Source organism: Penicillium alfredii, assembly GCF_028826965.1.
Source record: "Penicillium alfredii strain IBT 34128 chromosome Unknown utg000011l_segment0_segment0, whole genome shotgun sequence".
NCBI lineage: Eukaryota > Fungi > Ascomycota > Eurotiomycetes > Eurotiales > Aspergillaceae > Penicillium > Penicillium alfredii.
Window position 1 is genome coordinate 2,829,564 of NW_026622708.1, and position 20,528 is coordinate 2,850,091.

Sequence of the window (20,528 nt, forward strand, 5' to 3'; positions counted from 1 at the left end):
GGATTCGAAAGCATCGTCATTCAGCGTTTGTGCATTTTTTTTAAATGGGTTTGGCATGTTGCATTTGGATAAATCTTAGACGGCGGGTTGTGAACATTGATCATCTATATATATCTACGTCTGGGTTGGCTGTACTGGCCTCGATATAATGCGAATCTCGGGCAATTTCATTACAAACATACTATTTTTGAGATCAGTCACAGCTGGGCATATTCTTCCGTCAATTTAGTCAATTCTTCTGCGTCGGAATTTGCCGGTCGCAATGAGCCGAGCCGTCAAACCCTAAGACAAAATCTCCCGAGAAGCAAAATGACAGCCAGTTGACAGCCACAAAAACAATCATGCGCCGCATCATCCCAGGCGACTTCATCGTCACCGACCTCGGCGGCATCGTGGAAAGCCGGCATGGTGTGCACGCGGCACGCTTCAATACACTGTGGGCGACGCAGCGCGAGTCACACTAGCCCGCTCGGCAGCCAAGCCAGCCCAAGCCCTGGCTATTGTGGAAACAGGCGCCATGGACCAATTTTGTCTCGACGACGCCGACCTGGCTCTCATGTGTACGTCGCACAGCAGCCAAGAGCGCCACATCTCGCGCGCTCGAGGCATGCTATCGAAAGCGCATGCCTGCAAAGAGGATCTCCGCTGCGGTGGCCATCCTCCTCTATCCGATGCTGTGAATCGCGCGTGGATTAAGAGTGATTACTCTCCGTCTGCTGTCTGCAGTAACTGCTCGGAAAAACATGCCGGCATGATTGCCGCGGCCAGAGCACTCGGCACCGATGTGCGGGACTATAAGTTGTCCACGCACCCGATTCAAATGCACGTCAAGCGTGTTGTGGATGATGTCTGTGGTCTCGAGGAGTCTGGATCGCAATGGGGTCTCGATGGGTGCAATCTGCCTGCCCCTGCTTTTCCATTGCACCACCTGGCGCGGGTGTATGGGAGGTTTGCTGCGGCTGCAGACACAGTGCAGACCAGTGTAGAGACAGCTCCTTTGCGAACACATACGCTTAACCGGATCTTTCATGCTATGGCACGATATCCTGAACTGGTCGCCGGCGACGGTCGGTTTTGTACGGTGCTCATGAATGCATTCCGGGGCTCACTTATTGGCAAGCTCGGGGCGGATGGGTGCTATGGAATCGGGATTAGAGCATCAGACCAAACGCGAAGGCTTGGTGCCGAGGGTGCTATTGGGGTCGCTGTGAAAATCGAGGATGGGAATATCGCGATTCTCTATGCGGCAATTGCAGAGATTCTGCGCCAGCTCCAGATTGAAGAGCCTGAGATGCGCGAAACCCTTGCGGAATTCCACTGTCCTCCGATCAAGAACACAGTGGGCGTGGTGACTGAGCGTGTTTCTCATGTGTTCAATGTGCATGCCGTTGGGGTGGGCGAGAGTTGAGGTTGTGCGGGTATCATGCGGGTGTTTATAGAATTTAGAGATTGCTTATATTTAGTGTCTATAGAATATTACAATTCATCGGATACTTTCCAATATAGATTCATATACTACCAACGCAGATGCGTCTCAGGCCAGGCTGATCGGGGTCCTCCACCCAGACTTGAACCCTGGATCTGCCTGTAGAAATAGTATTCAAACAAATCCCGGCTTCTTTGCATGCATATCCCAAGTGGTCCAACCTCTGCTGATGTTCGGAGTCCTCGGCCACAGGCGACTCAAGAGTTAAAGTAGCGAGGTTTGGCATACGTCGTACATCTATTAAGCTCTTAAGTTGCTCAACAGCCCAGCCAAATAGCTCAACACACTCATAGAAATGCAGCGTTTCAATCGAATACGGGAGGGTATCTCTGAGCTCTGTGATCGGCTCTTCGTCCTCGTTTATCCCAATGAGATCCTGGAGGCCAATGGAGAGGTGCTTTAAAACCGTAATCTCGGCAAACCCCATAGATTCTTGAGTCTCGGTTGGGTCATAGAAGTCCTCGGACCGGATCAAGATAGACTCGAGTGATTCTTTCTGGAGTGAAAGCGACTGAAGAGCGCGCGGGTTAAACGTCTCCTGGCCCATTCCGGTTCCACCGTGTGTAAAACGGAAAGATCTCAGTGCTTTACAGGAACCAATCCAGCCCTTAAACCCATTCTGGCCGGCGTCACACACGGCGAGGTCGATTCGGTGATCCCCAACGAAGGCGACACTGGTGTCGGTGTGTTTCTTTGTTGCCACCATGGATCCTCGGCGAGCATGTGCGCCGACAGTTTGCGCATCGCTGGGAACTTGAACAATGGAAGCATGAGACGCGCGTCGGCTGCGCCTTCGGTATCCCACCACGACGCGTCCGCTTCTTCTGAATGGGTGAATATCGGGGGATCCTCTGTCGCAGCCCTCTCCAGCATTTTCGATATGTAGCTAGGAGTCACGAAGGCCATTCGATGCTGATTTTCCGCAAGCTCGTGATCCGTGGAATAAGCAGGGCCAGCCACGCTTCGGTGACACCGCTTTCCAGGCCCTGCTTCCATTTTGCGCGTTGCTCTGCCGCGCACACAGTTTCGTCGAGCAGCGGGAGGATGAGCGTCGTGTCATATTTAATACCGTTATCTGGCTCCTCGCTCAACGTTCCCAACTCTAGGAACCGCACGAGGTTGGCCAACTTGGGAGTTTGAACAATCGCATCGACAAATCGTCTGACTTACTCAGTCTGGGGCAACTTGGTGAAGTGGCACAGGGTCACATGGGCAAAAAGGTCTGGCAGCAAAACCTGGTGCAGTCGACGGGACGAGACGGCCAAGTGATAGCGATCTGAGCGACCAAGGTTCCAGGCTATAAGGCAAAAAGCCTCGTGTGGGAGGTCGATCAGAATGATTTTTTGAAACCAGTACAAGATTCGGGGGAGATTGCCAGGTCTTGGCTCTCTAGGCGTTGATTCTTCACCTCATCGCCACCACATCGGAAGGCCGAAAACGCAAAAATGCGCCGGGGGCGTTAGCCTGCCATGGCTAGGCTGTCAATAGCTGTCAAGATTGCTGCACGTGGGAGTTTTGGGGAATGAGAGCGGTTGGTTGTAAGATGGGCAATGTTTAGCGACAGTCGTGACAAAGGAGAGGGGGAAAGAAAGGCAAAAATAGGAGGACTAGGCCCTGGCCAGGACTCGAACCTGGGTCACTACCAGTCTTGATCTGCGTGGTCACAAATCGGATTCCGAAGAATACCCGAAGGTAGTATACTGCCACTATACTACCAGGGCGAGTCTATGAAGATTAAAATTCCAGAAATGGCTCTATATCATGGCCATCTTTTTCCTAATTACAACAGGCCAAAAGTCTGGTACCTCGCCAAATTTTAAGTAAATTGTAGTATCTCAATAAAAATAGATACTGTATTTCTAAAACTAAACAATTTTGTAATATCCCTTTTTAATCAAAACCTCTATAATCCGACCGACTACCGTTAGGCTTTAATATCAATTTATATGGAATTTTATATCTAAGATATAAATTTTCAAAAAGAGAATCAGCTAATTTATATAAATTCTTTTATGTTAGGCCTTTGTTTTATAAAGTGGTGACTTGAAATTTAATATATAAAATCAAGCGAAAATTGTTGAAACTTTTATTACCCCCCCTGTATGAATTATATACCTTTCTAACTTTAGTGGCAAAGCAGTCAAATATTTTGACAATGGTTTCTATATAAATTTCTAAATTTATTATTAAAGCCACAAACCTGGCTCAATACCTTGCTCAGCCCATGGCACCGTGCGTCTCCAGGTGAGAAGGTATACGCCCATTCCCTTTTCACTTGATTAGGCGAGGGTCTGTGACCCAAAGAATTTGCACCTCCATTGGGTTCACCTGGAGGTAGCACCGCCGACCTGCAAATTTATTTGCTTGAGATGAATAGTCGAAATCTGAGCTTGACGGTCGACCTTGCTGTTGTAAAGACCAAGATTTGAAGTTGTCGGTACAGGGGCCTTGAAAACACTAAACACATCGGCGAGAGCAAAAATGACCTGCATTTTGTGCCCAGCGCAAGACTCGCTGGCTAGATACCCGTAGCTAAACTGTTTAGGGTATGCCAGAACATCCATAGTCATAGAATATTCATTCAGACACTTTCTTTTTGTCACCTCTTTGGTTCATGAAGCTATCTAACTAATCTACTTCCTTAAATTTATTATTTCTATCTTCCATTTGAGGGGTTTTTCGATGATTATCATTATCATTGTTTATAAGCCTCTTATAACCGACAAGAGGATCGGCAAAAGTTCTTTTGGAAGGCGGTTTGAATAAAGTGGACTGAGTCATTCTTTTGAAAATTTTATCAAGCTAGCTATATATTACGGAACCTTGGTACGAAGTCCTATATAATAAAGCTCGACCTAAAGACCTCGCTAGTAAAAACTGACCGCCCTCCTAGCGAAACCCTAACTCTTATATAACCCCTTTTCTTTATATTTCTTAATGAATCCTTCTTGTACCTAGGATACACTATTAATTGATACAATTTGGTCCAATCCCCTAACAGATTCAGTCTTAATAATAACGAAGATATACTATTTCCCCCCTTTTCCTTCTTCTATTAATTTCTTTACCTGATTGATAGGTTTTATACCCTGCCAATAATATTTTTTACAAAAAGATACCAAGCTTCCCCCAAATAATCTCTATCTAATTAACAATAATAAAGAAAATAATATAGTAGTTAATTAAACCTAATCTACTATATAGACCCTTAATAAACGCGTCTTAGATAAAAAGACAATAGAGCGTTGCTTTTAGACTAAAGAATAAAGGGGCGTATAAATTAGATACGGGTGCAACTCAGGGTTCGGCGGAATGAATTTCGCCGCACAGTTATCCGATGTTTGGTTCAGTGGATCTCGATCCAATGGGTCACTCCCGTTGGTCTTTGATGGCGAAGATTTTTTGCCTCGGATGCCTCGGCTGTACAACCAAAAGCGAATTCTTGATAATTTGATCATGCTTTTTCATTATCCTCACTCGTGGATAGGTATCCACCCCACAGATCGAGGAGAATTCTCTAGAATAACCTTAATGGTGATCTGATCCACTTCCGTTCTGCAAAGTCGTCATTGGCACCCTCACGGAAATAACGGCACGTTCTTCATGCAAAATGCTGATAAATCGAGTAGCCATGATAGTGTTGGATAGATTTAAAAAAGGAGAAGATATCTAGTACATTTCATCATCAGTTCATTTGACATTCCAAACTTCACCAGAGAGCTAGCTTGCCAAGATGAGCGTCACATTTGAAGTCTTCCGCGGGTCGAAGGAAGGAAAGATTGTGTCGGATAAGACTACACGCACCATCGAACACAACGAAGTGTACATCCAAACCACGCACTCGGGGTTGTGCGGCACCGACGAGCACTTCCTCCACTCCGGGCAAGTTCTTGGCCACGAGGGCGTGGGTGTCGTCCGAAAGATTGGAGCAGGCGTGACGAATGTGAAAGAAGGCGACCGCGTTGGCTTTGGATACACTCACTACGTGTGTGGGAATTGTGACAAGTGTTTGACAGGTATATTGAGAGATGCGCACCTATCTCTGAGAAAACATGCACTAACCACGCCACCCGATCAGGCTGGGATCAATACTGCGAAAATAAGAAGGAGTATGGAAGCCATGACCACGACATTGGCTCGTTCGGCGAGGGTGTCGTCTGGGATGCAGGCTGTGTGGTGCCAATCCCTGATGGATACGACTCTGCCGACGCCGCGCCTCTGATGTGTGCCGGAGCAACAGTGTGGACGGTGCTGAGAGAGTACGGTGTGCGTCCGACCGACCGCGTCGGAATCATGGGGATTGGAGGTCTGGGCCATTTGGCCATCAAGCTAGCAGCTGCCATGGGATGCCATGTGGTTGTGTTTTCCAGCTCAGAAGCGAAACGCGAGGAAGCCTTCGACTTCGGGGCATCCGAGTACCACGTCTTTCGACCTGGCCAGGATCAGATCGGATTCAAGCCGGTGAAGCATCTCTTGCTTTGTGGCAGCGCCAGTGTTGACTATTCCTCGTATGTGATTGTTCCTTTCTTGAGAACATCTTTGAAACATGCTGATTCGATACCATCTAGTCTTATCCCGCTCATGGATATTCACGGGTCGATCTACCCGCTGACTGTGGACCTGACTCCTTCGCCAGTTCCCCTGTTGTCTGTGAATCAGAAGGGAGTTCGGATCCAGGGATCGCTCGTCGCTTCTCGGAACAGCCTTCGCAGTTTGGTGCAATTCGCCGCAGAGAAAAGGATTGTGCCGACCACGATGACATTCCCACTGGACAAGAGCGGTGTTGAACTGGCTATGGAGACCCTTCGCTTGGGGAAGATGAGGTATCGGGGTGTCTTGGTGCGCTTGTGAATGTACAATATGGGGAGATGTGTCGATGAATGGATTGAAACGAGCAGAAGTGGTCCACCAGAGTCAATTTATTTACAATAAATTCTAGTTAGCCTGGCTGTTTATCCTTGTATCGTACATTCCTGGTATTTAACCAATAGGCATATCAAGGATTGATACGCATAAAACCCTATGGCCTAGGGGGCGCTTGGGCTTTTAAAGTGCTATATAGTCTGTAGGCGAACATTCTCTCCTCTCTAATACTAAAGTAACCATATGATATTTTTCTCCTTTTTGAAAAGAGATTGAAAAGGAATTATTAAATATCTATAGGCAACAAGATACCCATGGGAGAATAAGAATACATTTAGCTCAAGGTCCGTCTGGCTGTTACTCCCTGGAGGAACTAATGTTGCCTGGCTCGTCGCTGGTGATAGGTCCCGTCTCACCAGATGGATCGGCGTATGGCTGTCGATCAGGGAAGCAGATTTACCATGAAGATGCTAAATTAACACGTAGCGTGATGCGACCAATTCTGCATTTTTTCAGGGAGAGCCCCATTCAGCCGAAACATCAATTCTCCAATGCAAGCATGGAGAAAGTAACAAAATCACTTTTCCATCTTGACTCGGTGGCTTAAGGGATTTATATTGATGAAGAGTAAGACTGAGTAAGATTGTCCCTGTTGCAGGAACGTTCATTTCTGACACCAATGATCCTCCAGTGGGTCTGAGGTTATTTTCTTCCAGTCAAGACCCTAAGGATCATCGAGGATGCATTCCTCATGCAGGTTTTGCCTTTCTACAAGTCACCCCCTTGAGGCAGAGGTGGGCAACAGGAAGCCCAATTCGGATCCGGCCCACAAGCGGATGGGACCACACAGACACTGAGCGCTACTTTGGCCCCATTATTTATTCCTACAGTACCTGACAAGAAAAAAATAAAATAAACTAATTTCATGGTTGCATAGAATAAACAGAATTTTCCTGGAGGATTCAGGGCACTTTTTAAGGGATTTAATGTACCTTCCAAAGCTATATAAGAAATGCCTTGCAATGTATTAAAGTCGTCAATTCGATGCAAGTCACCGGTACCATGCCTTTCTCAAGCCTTACCATGTTGTTTTGGTTGCTTTATCTCACGGCTTTGAGTGGTTTCGTTGCAGCTGCCCCAGGCCAAAGACATATTAGACGTGATCAACACGTGGATGGAGAGAATGATCCAAGTCTCCGGATTGTGAGCTATCGAACTGTTCATCCGGTTTGTTCATCCCTCTATTTCCACTATATTGCAATCCTAATGGGTGAATTGATTGATCCAGGCTCAAGGCAGGCTATATAATTCCAAAAAGACTATTGTTTGGGAAGGCATGCATCGCAAAGAAAGGGAGAACGGAAACGGCCTCTATACCACGCCGGTTCCACGCGAATACCAAGAATACGAGGGCGATTGGTACAGTGACCCCAAGCTCTAGGGGACGTATATAATGGCTGACTTTTGGTTCTTAAGGTTCTGCGTCATTAAAGCAGATAGTGCCGCGATGGATAGACTTATTGCAAATGCCTGGCTGCCGAAGAGCCTGTCATGGGGTACCTCTGAGGATGAGATCCTTAATTATATTGGAATTCATGATCCTGGCTGTAAATGGGACCCTGAAAGAGTGGTGCGAATGAGTCATATCGACCTTGCCAGGGGTGACAAACGTCTTTTAATCCAGACTGTTTTCCCGGCTGCTTTGATGAACGACGAGGAGGTCGTGAAGCAACTTCGATTTTATGTGCGGTGCAATGAATCATGGGCCAACCTTCCAGACGAGGTGGTGGATGTCAGGAAGTGGAAAAATCCCCTTACGGAATTTCCAAACTTGGACAAGTATATGGGCTATGAGAGAACCAAGGAGCAGAAAGAGGAAAATGCGAGATTGGTGCCCGGTCCTATGAAGCCGGCTGATCACCCATCGAGACAGCCACCATCGAAGCCCAATTCTAAAAAGAAAAGAGCTGCTTCACATGGGTTTAAGGATTTGGATGATTCTATTTGACGAAGTCGCAAGAGAAAACTGGTCTTCATGGCAATAAGGGGAACAGAGCATTTGATAATGGAGATGATGATTTGACGAATCAGCGTTCGAGCTGATTTGGCTATGTTATTATAATAGACTCAATCATGAGAAATAAGCCGAATTCTATAACTAGCCTCGTACTTACCTTTTCCGACTTTGATCATCGATGACAGAGACTAGAAGTCGCTCAATACGACGGGCGTAGTGATGATGGTTGGCGACAGATATAGGTAAATGTGGCTTCTACTTACTAACAAAGAATTTGTTATTGACTGCATACATAGATTGATTATTCAGAAGGACTATAAAGAATGAGACGAAAAAAAAGTGCAAAAAATGACCAGACTGGGGCTCGATCCCAGGACCTTATCGGTGTTAACGATACGTGATAATTGGGGGATGACGGTGGAAAGACCACAGTTGTGCGTGGCGTTTCGTTCAAAAATCGTGGCATTCATTCAAAAAGTCATGGTCTTTCCACGCGGCACCGACACCCCCACCGCGACGCACACGCTTTACCTAATCAGGTCTATTAGTCTTCTATCTCAAAATAGTACAACTTTAGGGCGGCTCTATCATGAGTTCGTAGAGTGGGGAATATAAATTGGGTACAACTGCCCGCCTGTAGTCCTCACCCTTATATCACTTTGTCTCCAGCCACCACGAAATGCCCTCTTCTAAGAAAAACCTCAAGAACGCATGCCTTTCTCCGTGAATCAGACCCAGAACCCGAAGATGACAACAAGATCCCGGCGAAAAGTGGCAACTATGGAGAACAACTTCAAAAGGTACGCACCTTTGGCCCTTGATCTGAATAGTAACTCAGTTCTCTAGATGGACAGAGCAACTCGATCCACCAGACTGGAGGTTCTGGATTCTCGAAAAATTCAGCTTGAGACTTATTGAGGGTTTCCTTCGCTGGTACCTCAATACACATAATGTTGTGCGAAAGTCGGCTTTCCAAACCCTGGCGAGGTACTTCTCCATGTTTTGTAATCAAGAGAGGAGCCAGGAGGCGCCTTATGAATTCAAGCAGAAGCTCAAAAGAGTAAGGCTTTCGAACAGTCAAACTAGGGGTCTCTTACTAATTTTTCAAGCTCGTGAATGGCACGCTGTCGGATCAATACGAGATTGAACTAAGCGCGCACGAGCAACCTCCGTTCAACATCGATGATCTCTTGTTTACAACGTATCATCTGCTTGTTTGGTGCCCCATTACCTTTCCGACTGTGCGAAGTATTTTTCAATTAAATACGCTCAGAAAAATGATGACTTCAACAAGTGCCCGACCCGGAACCTTGATCGAATCGTCGGGATATCTCCATGAAAACGACGCTCTGAAATGGAAAGATATTGAGCTCTTCATGGTGAAACACCCCGAAAATCCCACCTCCCAGATGCTTCTTATGAGGGTGAGGCATAGGTTGAACAAGGGTCGAAGGAACGAAGGAGTGCCGTGAGTAAAATGTTTGACCTGGCTTGCGATGCATATACTAAGTCGGTAAAGACCTGTCTACACATATACAGAACGGAACGACAACTTGGGACTTTGTGTCATTCAGGACATACTTATGTATGCTTTTCTCGATAATGCCTTCGACAGCCAACACATCAAATGCCCTCGAGATATCTGGCGCCTCACCGTTATACCGGAACACCGCCTCAACACCCCCATCAATTTCAAGGAAAGTGTCAAGGAAACTCCTATCTTGCGAGGCGCTAGTCGGAACCAGGCCGGTCTTCTTGTCACGGATCCTCAGCGTGCCCTTCAATATAATCAAGCGCGACAGTGGGAGGCAGCGGCTAGTGAATCAGCCGGCTTTAAAGATAAAGGAACCCTTTACAAGTACCGCAAAGGAGCGGCCGCGAATATCAGCACGACTAGATAAACCCCCACTTAGTGGATAAATCACTAACATCCCCTGGCAGGGCATCTCGATGAACATTCGCGGAATCGCATTATGGGCCATACCCAAGGCAAAACATTTGCCAATTACATCTCAGTGATGGATGACACTCAATCTATTTTTATGGAGACTCCCGCTAGAAAGTCTCTACTTAGCCTTGCCACCCACGCAAGCATAACGCGGGATCCTTCCGCGCCGCAATGCCCTTCCCCTGCGCAGAAAGACTCGGTCGAATTGGACACCAAAACGATTGAATGGAAAAACGAATGCAAGACACTTCGGACGGATCTCATCATCGAGTACGGGCAGTTGAAAACGGCTAAAGAGTCAGGCGACAAGCGCTCCGGTGAATTGCAAAAGCTTCAAAACAAAATCAAGTCAAGGAGAAAGAAACTCTGTGATTCCGCAAAGAGTAATGCTCGTGCCGATTTCTTTCGACAGGTCGGCAATCGCATTATTGAGAGCAACCACTTAGGGGAGCAAATCAAATTTACCTCTGATACCGGCCGAATACAGCCAGAGAGAATTACTCTCGCCAATCTTGAATTTCAGAACAGAGATGCTGACAAGATTGATGATGATGAGTTGACTCAAAACCGAATTCGGTCTCTGGAACTACGGTTAGAACTCCACAGGCTTCATGTGCCTAGTGGTCTGAAAGCGCACATTCGGTTCAATGAAACCACCTCAAAGGTCACTTCTCGCAAGGAATCAGAAGATATAAAGCCTAAGCAGATTCTGCAATGCCCGGTATGTTTAGGGCGTGCAGAACTTCACCCAGCAGCAAGAGAGTTCTGCTATGCTCGAAAGGATGCGCTCCAGCGGCATTTCAAGACCCATGAATTACCCATGTTCTTCGACAAACCTGGTCGCGTATGTGATATTCCTGGCTGTATTTACTTTTCTGTTTCTCTTCCTGGTTATCAGTCCCATCTAGCCCAGTGCCATAGCATCTTTCTTTGAGACTCCAAGAATTTAACGAATTTTGGAGGACTTGGAATAGTTTCTTGAGTCCAGTAAGCTCGTCATCTCTTAAATACCAAGCAGGATCCGCTATCAGTAATATATTGAAGAGTAGACTATATTGGTAATAGATATGAAGAAATAGAGGCAAACATAAACGAGAGATATCTACATAAGAACAGACTAGTTAAAACTAATGGCTCTGCCTTAGCATCCATGGAAAGCCGGGCACCCAGCTGAGGGGGCGGCCCCAAAAGTCGGCGTAATATTCCACCGATTTTTGGGGCCCGCTCAGTATTTTTGGGGCCCCCTCAGCTGTAACCCGTGGAAGGCCTTGGTGGGTAGGATCATTCAATCTGTCGTTCTTTACTAACCAAACGAGGCAGGGAAATAGGGAGCCAAAAAGTATGACCAGACTGGGGTTCGATCCCAGGACCTTGTCGGTGTTAACGACACGTGATAACCAACTACACCATCCGGCCAACCGTACTCTTTTAAACATGTTATTGTAGATGGGCCACGAACGATTGGTATACAAAGCTCAACGGACAGCATTGACTTTTCAAGACGGGCCTGGGTCAGCGCCATGCCAACGTCACCTGCACCCAGCTATACAATGACCTCGCTGAAAGTCTGCTACGATGGGTGCCTAGCCTGCAACAGCTTACGAGGCGACTACAGTGGTGCTATACTCTTTCGCAATGATCATGGAGCTTCACGAAGACCTTTTCGAGACTTTGGTACGGGTCTTAGGCTTGAACAGCTGCACGGCCACGCCGTCGGACTGCGTGCAAATATTAAGTTCTCTTGGCTTCCAAGAGCTCATCCGCGGCCCCTATCACCGAGTGCGTCTTTCCCTTCGCGTAATACATCGTCAGCTTCTCGATCGATTGGCAGACTAGGCGAGATGAACCGGCGAGCAAGGTTTCACGGTTTCACTCCTACGGTAACAGTATCATACGGACTCGGAGATAATGAAAGGGCTATTATCACTATGTTGGTCCGTTCTGCACGTTTCAGCTCCTTTCCTGGGCTATATAACGACTAGCGGATAGAGCCCCCTCGGCCTCGTGAACATTATCTAATAGCGGACACGAGGCGTAGATATGCCGTTCTCCGGAAATAGCAACAGTATTCAACTAAAGAATGATTGGATTATAATAATAAGAAGGCTGGTCATTCTTCCGCCTGCCCCCTGCGCTATGTATCGGACATAGAACGATTAGCAGATAGATCTCGACTAAATATATCGCGCAGAAACATTCTGCGTGTGAGATTGAGGCTGAGACGTGTCTGCCCCGGGATCCGGGACCGTGAATCAACATCCCGCTGGTCTAATGACTGCTGGATAAGAAGTATAAAGCTATGGATCTCCCGCGTTGTTAGTTGGAAGTTCTATAATCTTTTCGTACTCCATCATCTTACTTTTCGGAATTACTCTATATCTACGGCAGATTTGGTCCGTTTTCTTCTGGTTACTTTAGTTATAAAAGCCCTTCTATATATTTTAAATATATCTTGGGAAGACCTTAGTATACGATCTCCTACTGAGGTATTTTTATTTTACTAACTTCAACCGAGAAGTATCGGGTTCAGCAGACAACTGGGCTATACTGGTTATTTAGGATTCGCCTAGATTTTCCGAGCCAGGCACGGCGGCCGATCCTATACTGGTTAGCGATGATCGTGCTCCTTCGGGCTCGCCTTCCAATCCTATTATAATTCATGTTGATAAGGATTCAGCCGCTATCGCACAAGAAGTGAGGCATTACGCGTCTGGGTTACCTAATGAATCCGATATCGAAACCGCGAAATCCTGGGCAAAAGAACCACTCCTATGCGTAAATAATATTGAAGTGTCGCAGACAAGAAGGTGCTTGGTGCTTGTAGGTGATAGATCTCGACTGGTTTTTTAGTTCAAACTGCTAATCAGTGTTGGAACCTAGTGTCGTCTTCGATGCACTAACCCAGTGTTTTCCTGAGTGGGGCTCGGGAATATCCGATTGTCATCGATGATTTTCCCGACTAAGGCTCTAGGGCAAACCCTGTCCTTATCAGCGATGATTTTGCTCCTTTAGGGTGCCCGGCTGCTAACCCGATCATTATCGATCCCGATGATGGTTATGAGACTAAAGTCTCTTTAGAGCAGTCACGGATAGAGAGTGGCGCAGACACTATCGCTATAGGTATGCCAGAATTCTAGGAAAACGTTCTTAGTGGGTACGATCGGAAATATATAAATAATAATATATTGACTATCCCGATCCTCAGAACTATAGATACAGAGCTGTTAGCTTAGCGGTGTCTAATATAGACTTAAGCCTCTATAGAGTCACCGGTGACTTACGTTTAATAGAATGAATCGGAGCCACAAACCGTTGGCAGCGTTAATCACGTTTTGGTATATTGGCTAGATAATATAGAAAGTGAGCCTCTACGATACCCCCTTAAAGTTCGTTATTAACGTAACTTAGAATACATCGTGGAGGAAACGACCAGTCCGTTTTTAGGGGAAGCGGCGGAATCTTAACGCTAAATTGACTTTTTAACTGCATACTTAAATATTACACGCGAACCAGCAACCACTAAAATAGTATTTAATGAATATGTACCGCTCGGGGCCGGTTCGAAGTCGGTCAAACGGGGAAGATCATAGGGCCGATTTGTCCCTACCGAACCAAGAAGATCATCGAGACTGGCAAAGAGGGTACGCAAGCCAAGAAGATCACCTAAGGCGGCGAAGCGGAATTGATGTGAAGGATATAAGGGGGGTTTTTTTTTCCCTCGATGTGTCTCGCTATTCTGTTTAGCTCTCATATTATTGATCATGCTTTCTTGGTATTTTGTTTTAAGAAATACTATAACAGTTCAACATATATATATGTGTTGAGTCCATGGAAATCCGTGTTAAGAGAGGCACAGCTAAGACGGAAGAGGTGATGGCTGCAGCTTCACAAACATAAACCTTGCGATCCAGACTTGGGAGGATCATTGCCTAGATATGTTCCTATCTTTTTTATGATATACCCTACGAGTTTTGGAATAAGATTGCCAGATGTTTCGAGCCTGTTAAGAATTTCGAAGGTCCCCTACTTTGATAAGCTACTATTTATATAAAACTATTTTTGCGCTCTGAGCTCCTACTAACTCCCGTTGAAGTAAGGCAACATAAGAGGTATATTGGCGGTAGTATATGGATGGAGAAGATTTTATAGGGCGAATATCAGTAGAAGATGGAGATGCTAGAAAGCGAGAACTAGTAATTATGAGAGTAACGCTCTTAATACTCCGCTATGGAAGTAACAAGGGCGCTTGCGTGTTCGGAATACTTAGTGTAGTATCTTGAGAGTATCGTTGGCTGAAGAGTGCTGTACTGGTCTTGTAGAATAGGTTATCTTAAGCTAATTCCCGAGAGTACCGGAGTATTATCTCTCTATCAAAATTAGGAGAGCTGGGCCATGACTAGTTATGTAATAAAATAGAGAAGATAAGAGCGTTATTGTCCTGTACTGGCTGTCTCAAGATAATACTAGTCACGAGACCTGTAGCCTATTCCCGTGGTCTTGTGACTAGCATTGTCTTGAGATAGCCGGTACGGGATAGTATATAGTATAAGACGGGATTTCTAGCTTAATCTCACTAAATCCCTATTTATAAGACCTTTTCTATGGGTTAACGGTCTCGTCTCCTCCGTCCTGCTATAGTCGGTTATAAGTCAACTGTCCTAGTTTTGATAAAGAGACAATACTCTCCTGCTCTTAAGAATGTTCTCTTATCTTAGCAATAGGCTTGAGATAACTTATATGTGCTACTTATGCTATAGACGCGGCTACAATTGCCCCCAAGGAGTAATAGGAGGCGGTTCTATCGGTCGGCGTCCATCCCTTTGATTTATCGTCGTCCGAGGAATTAATAGAAGTATATTGGCACTATCTGCCGTCGCCGCTCGGAAGCTAGATGCTACACTAACTGTTCGTATCTTTATGTTATATAAGACTATATCCCGTCCCTTGTATCGCCGCACTGTCCGCTCTAGTTCTGATAGCCTAGAAGGATCGATTCGTAAGATATTAGCCACTTTCTACTTATCCCGCTCGTAGATATAGAAAGTGATACTAAGCTTCTCAGCATTCGTCTGGCGAGTTAACTGTCTGAAGTTGTACTCGGTAATACGCCGGGAGGAGGGCTCTCTAGATGCGCCTTCTGGAGTCATTCCTTTAGCCCTGGCTACTCCGACATTATCGTTCTCGGTAGGGGTATTAAATCGAACTTGACGTCTCTTCGCTGTCACTTCCGATAGCCGCACCGCTAAGTTTGTAGGTTTCGTTATAGGTTAAACGGCGAATATCTGCGGAGGAAGCGGAAGTTCGGTTTTGCTATTGAGTTTAGCCTTGACCGCAGAGGTTCGTATGGCTGCTCGGTCCTTCCGTAGCGTCGAATTGGACTTCTGAGGTTTTCGGATCTTAGAAGGTTTGGCTTTTCGTACGCCTATAGGCAAACTACCACTCTGTAGTAGTATCCTCGTTAGCTGAGACCTCCTAACCCTAACAGGCTTGGCTCGTTGCTATCGCCGACGGTAAGGCAGCCGTTCCTTATTCCTGTTTCCCTAGTGTCCCCGCTTACGCCATCTTGTAATTAAGCCCGACACCTCAATACGCGTGACCGGCCAGGAATTTTCCACCGGAGAAGTATTAGTTTCCGGTAGGCCAGAAATCTAATCAGTCTTAGCCTGCAGCTGAGAAAGAGCTATTGCCCTTTTTTGTGCCACTCGGGTTTCCTTATATTTATGTTGAGTAGCCTCAATCGATTCGCTATCCGAATAAGCACGATCAAAAGGATCCTACTCGCCTAATACCCTTTATTCCGTATCGCTCCGGAGTATTTCATTAAAGAGCTCGTCCACATCTTCCGCGGTGACCTTTCTATTATCGTCTATATATTATTCTTGTCCCTAGTTGTCAGCTGGCAAGGGCCGCTCCGCACAATAACCTTACGAGTCGAGTATCTCTACCACGGTTCCAGGGACTGACTTTTCCGCCGCATCGCTTTGTATTTACGACTCCGCTGCACGCCGCTCTGCGACATTGCTCCCCTAGTCTTTCCCTATAGCTAGTTTAATAGTATATTCCCCACCGATAACGAGTTAACGTGTAACGAGCGAGTGGAGGGGGAGTCGTCTAGATCCTATCCTAGGTCGTCGTGAATAGCCGCAACACGGGTGTCCTTGCGAATAGTATCTTAGTACGTTGGCCGGTGTTTTATCCGAGACTTTCTAATACCAGCCGGTTTAGATCGTCGCGATTTCCGGATAGTCTTCTCACGTGGCTTGCGACGCAGGCGAGGCAGATCGCTTTCTGCTTGCTGCTAACTTCCTCGCTCACGCTATCTTGCAAGCAAATCTGATACGTCAATACGCGTGACGGGCCGGGAAGATTCTAAATAGAAATCCTCGGTCTTAGGTGGCAAGAGAACATTTTCGGCTTTAATCTGCCTCTGAGTCGGAGCGATTTGTTGCTTCTCCTCTTGTGTGTATACAGCCACCGTCTATGTTATACTATCTTAGGGGATTTCTTCGAGGTTCTTATCGACTCTGTGGTCGTCACCTGGCGCTAGTGCACGCGTTTCTCGTCGTAGCCACTCCAGCTCGGCCGCCTAGGAAAGCGCCCGTTCTTTTGTATCTTGGATTTGTCAAGCTATATCGTCGGCCCTCGCCCGCAGACGTGTATTTTCAGCCGTATAAGCTTCCCTTGTTCGTATCTCGGCTTCCTGCTGAATACGTTATCGTTCTGTGGCTAACTGTGCTGTGGTCTCGGCTAGCGTATTTTTTACTTCGACTGCTGATTCGATAGCATTCACGGTTAAATAGCCTTGCCCCACTCGTTGCTGAGAAGAAATATGACTATCGTCCCATAAGGTTAGGAGAGGCCGTCCGTGATCTTGATCGTCCTAAAGACTGTCGTCGCGAAGAAACAGTGGTGATATAGGTAGGCTAAGCTACCGGTCAACGGCGGTGAATGGTAACTCGTTTGTTCCCCGGAGGTTTGGTCGTGGGCCAAAAAATGCCAGATAGACGTAGCGTCTTACAAAGAACGAGGTAACCCTATCTGGCACGTCTACCGTATGTATATGGTCGAGGAAGAGATAGGGATGGTCCTACAGGAGCACAGGCATGGTTGGATGCCTATAACGCGTCTTTGGCTTTACCGAAGGACTTAAGAGAATAGGCGATAGGGCCATAACATCCTTTGGGGCGGCCCGAGCAAAATAACTTACTATTATATCGACTAATGAGTCTAGGATTAACCTATTATAGTTAAACCGATCCGACTTGCGAGCGTAGAGTAATATTTGTATGGCAATAAGTCGGTTAGGGGATTGGCCGCTAAGATTTATGATCTCATCGGATTTAAATCCTAGCCGACGTATAAGGTAGGCTATTTCGAACACCGCGCCTTCGTCCGTAGCAGCATTGGCTGGCTTAGGCAGTCGATTCTTGCGTTGTGGATCACGAGGCATTTACGGATAATAGCGTATCGTATAGAGCTATATCTGACGATAGGCTATATCAAAATGCCTCTTAGTGGGCTCGACACGGCTGGAGAAGGCCGATTCGGATATTTAAACTAGGTATATATTTTTATTATCGTCGGAATATACCCGTAGGCGGTCTATAGTGCTGCGTACGGTGGTAGACTGCTCTAAAGGAAAGAGTCGTTCTAGGCAGTAAGCCTAGCTCTCGAAATACTTGAAGTCTTCAAAGAAAGAATATAAAGACGGAACTAGGCCGTTGAACGATCGAAAACGCTCCTATATAGCCGCCCGTTTATTTAAATTAAAGTCTACAAAAGCCTAACCACTAATGATAAGCCTGTGCACGACTTTCGCTTCGGTTTAGGGTGTTAGTAGTTGTAGTTTCTCGACCGTCTACTAGTCTATTCTAGCTACTAAGGTAGGGTCGTCGTTAGCTAGAGCGAACCAGAAGTCCTTCACATAATTTAAGTAGTGGACAATCTCCTAACACGGTTAGTTCCAGAATCGAATAATAATAGGTTAGCTCAAACTAACTTTATCGTATTTGACCGCTATCACGCGATGAAGCATACTGATCCGTATGGCACCACGGTGCCCCAGTATTCCTAGGACAGCATTAAAGGTATACCGAAGGCGAGTGTTTTTGTTAAGCGCTTCTAGGCGAGTAAGACTATTCGGATAAAGTCGTGTCTTCCACCGTAGTTCTCCGTGAAGATTTCCGTCGCTTATGTACTGGCGAATTTTGCGATAAATCTCTCCGTCACTAGAAGGCTTCTTATTAGAGTACTCTTCGATAAGACTCGTCTTTAGATCTTCGCTAATATCTAGCCAATCGTCAGATTGCTTTGTATATCCTTAAATATAAACTATGCCATCCAAATATAGGTCGACCGCCCATTAGCGGTTGGTAGGTAGCAAGACCTCTACCCTAGCCGCGACCCGGTGCCGTCTATAAAGACCTCGAAGCTGCCCTAGTAGAAATCGGACATAAGGTATCTCTAATTCTGGATTAGTTACCGATACAGGGAAAGTTATATTTACACGCTAGAGCGCCGCCGCTAGATAGGGCCGTGATACTATAACAGACACGCGGTGGGCTACTGTTAGGTTTTGGTATTCATAGTATCGAAATATATTATATAGACGTTCAATATTCCCTTCGTCCAGCTGCCGGTTTGTTTTGGTATAAAAATAGATCTTACCTAGGTTAACTTTAGCAGTGCCCTAGAATTTAAGGCGTCTTTCTGTTACTAATTAGGTCTCTCTTTAAGTAAACCGGAGAGAATCTATTATATATAGGGTGGATATATAGTACAAGGAAAGTTAGAACGGAGGATAAATAATAGGGGTAGAGAGGGGCGTCCTCTTCTATCCTCTAGGCACGGTTTAGTCGGTAGTGTTAATCGTGGCCTTCTTAAGCGCCCTTTTTTTATATTTATTTCTAAACTACTTCACTATCCGCCACGAACTTCTATTTCTCTCTCCCTTTTTTCCCTCCTTCCCTAGTCCGGTGAATCCTCAATATTGTACCTAACAGCCAACAGAGTTACTTACGCTTCATACTCGAAATAAATAGACGAGAGTTGCCGCTAGTAGAATTCCGCGGTAAGCTTCTTAATAAACTAAAGGATGCCTATTATCCAGCTCCGCCGATAAGGATAGTGTTTACTCTTGACCCCGAGCCTAATAAGAAGCGAATACGTGGTTCGATGAGAAATTTGCTCCTCCCAGAATTATCCCGAGCTGGAGAAAACCCTGAGACCGCATTTTTGGTTCGACGCGAGTCACTATAGGATATATATAGGAAAGTCTACGAGTGCGATTTGGTTGGACTATTCGACGTAGCTATTTATCGTGTCCGCCCCTACCGACTAGTTGCGATACGGACGATTCGGAGGCGAGATATCGATAAAACACTCCGACATTTTGAAAGCATACAGTATTCCAATATTTTGTTTTCTCGAGAGTGTTATCTATATTGTGGATCAATCTTCCTTCTTTACGACGATATCCCCGTCTCGTTAGATTATTTAGTCGCGTATGAAGCCTACCTAAATAAACCAGAGTTTGTAGCGATCCTGGCCTAGGTAAGTTTAATCCGGTTAACTGATACAATAAATAAGGACAGCAGTAATATTATAAAGGATTCTCGATAGTCTTCTATACCTTAATAGCTAGCGGATTAAACACCCATGCTTAAGCTCTTCCAACATCCTAGTAACTGGACGAGGAGAAGTAAAGATTGGTATGGATCTTTCCTTTCCACGGAGGCGTCCTCTAACTATGGCTATAGGTGCTATAGAGGAATGCCTCGAGTTTAAAGATCGAGCGCCACAGTATTTCTAGGCGCTAAAGGTAATCACGATGGAGCTAATGCAGAAATACGATAAGGGGGATAATAGAACAGGCGTGGATAATATTAATCGGTGGCCTTGTGACTCCCTTATTACTAGGTTTCTCTCTATCACTACGTCGGAAGTCTTAATCCAAACGCTGCGAGAAGTAAGTCCGATCAACTATCGAAATATCAAACTACTATCTTATTCTAACGGGAAACAGCACTCACTTTTGGTAGATACGCTCTGGTATAAAGGTCACCTTATAGGTGTGGTATCCTTTGTATTGCGTTTATTATTTATCTTTTGCTTATATTCGGCATAAATATCGTGTATCTTGTCTAAATGTGCTTGTCATGATCCTTTATTAGCCTTGCTAGCTCTTTGCTAGAATTACAGCCTAACCGCTTTTG

At 45.9% G+C, this 20,528-nt stretch overlaps 8 protein-coding genes across 8 annotated transcripts; 4 read left to right on the forward strand and 4 right to left on the reverse strand.

Annotated features, from left to right (window-relative positions):
- Positions 1–341: 341 nt before the first annotated feature.
- Positions 342–1,408, forward strand: NUU61_009476 (asparaginase; the record flags this gene model as incomplete). Its single annotated transcript, XM_056660001.1, has 2 exons — positions 342–408; positions 450–1,408. 2 exons carry the CDS (start codon positions 342–344, stop codon positions 1,406–1,408), a joined length of 1,026 nt encoding a protein of 341 aa, XP_056508294.1.
- Positions 1,409–1,508: 100 nt separating this feature from the next.
- NUU61_009477 (uncharacterized protein) lies at positions 1,509–2,899 on the reverse strand (the record flags this gene model as incomplete). Its single annotated transcript, XM_056660002.1, has 3 exons — positions 1,509–2,307; positions 2,384–2,647; positions 2,895–2,899. 3 exons carry the CDS (start codon positions 2,897–2,899, stop codon positions 1,509–1,511), a joined length of 1,068 nt encoding a protein of 355 aa, XP_056508295.1.
- Positions 2,900–3,810: 911 nt separating this feature from the next.
- NUU61_009478 (uncharacterized protein) lies at positions 3,811–4,050 on the reverse strand (the record flags this gene model as incomplete). Its single annotated transcript, XM_056660003.1, has 1 exon — positions 3,811–4,050. The coding sequence occupies one exon, from the start codon at positions 4,048–4,050 to the stop codon at positions 3,811–3,813; it is 240 nt and encodes a 79-aa protein (XP_056508296.1).
- Positions 4,051–5,219: 1,169 nt separating this feature from the next.
- On the forward strand, positions 5,220–6,337 carry NUU61_009479 (NAD(P)-dependent alcohol dehydrogenase; the record flags this gene model as incomplete). Its single annotated transcript, XM_056660004.1, has 3 exons — positions 5,220–5,502; positions 5,565–5,994; positions 6,055–6,337. The coding sequence occupies 3 exons, from the start codon at positions 5,220–5,222 to the stop codon at positions 6,335–6,337; spliced, it is 996 nt and encodes a 331-aa protein (XP_056508297.1).
- Positions 6,338–7,856: 1,519 nt separating this feature from the next.
- NUU61_009480 (uncharacterized protein) lies at positions 7,857–8,357 on the forward strand (the record flags this gene model as incomplete). The annotated part of the gene is made up of 1 exon (XM_056660005.1): positions 7,857–8,357. The coding sequence occupies one exon, from the start codon at positions 7,857–7,859 to the stop codon at positions 8,355–8,357; it is 501 nt and encodes a 166-aa protein (XP_056508298.1).
- A 756-nt stretch (positions 8,358–9,113) lies between these two features.
- On the forward strand, positions 9,114–11,248 carry NUU61_009481 (uncharacterized protein; the record flags this gene model as incomplete). Its single annotated transcript, XM_056660006.1, has 5 exons — positions 9,114–9,166; positions 9,213–9,426; positions 9,476–9,834; positions 9,886–10,184; positions 10,308–11,248. 5 exons carry the CDS (start codon positions 9,114–9,116, stop codon positions 11,246–11,248), a joined length of 1,866 nt encoding a protein of 621 aa, XP_056508299.1.
- A 6,181-nt stretch (positions 11,249–17,429) lies between these two features.
- On the reverse strand, positions 17,430–17,764 carry NUU61_009482 (uncharacterized protein; the record flags this gene model as incomplete). Its single annotated transcript, XM_056660007.1, has 2 exons — positions 17,430–17,459; positions 17,522–17,764. The coding sequence occupies 2 exons, from the start codon at positions 17,762–17,764 to the stop codon at positions 17,430–17,432; spliced, it is 273 nt and encodes a 90-aa protein (XP_056508300.1).
- Positions 17,765–17,888: 124 nt separating this feature from the next.
- NUU61_009483 (uncharacterized protein) lies at positions 17,889–18,654 on the reverse strand (the record flags this gene model as incomplete). Its single annotated transcript, XM_056660008.1, has 3 exons — positions 17,889–18,000; positions 18,477–18,596; positions 18,647–18,654. The coding sequence occupies 3 exons, from the start codon at positions 18,652–18,654 to the stop codon at positions 17,889–17,891; spliced, it is 240 nt and encodes a 79-aa protein (XP_056508301.1).
- Positions 18,655–20,528: the final 1,874 nt, after the last annotated feature.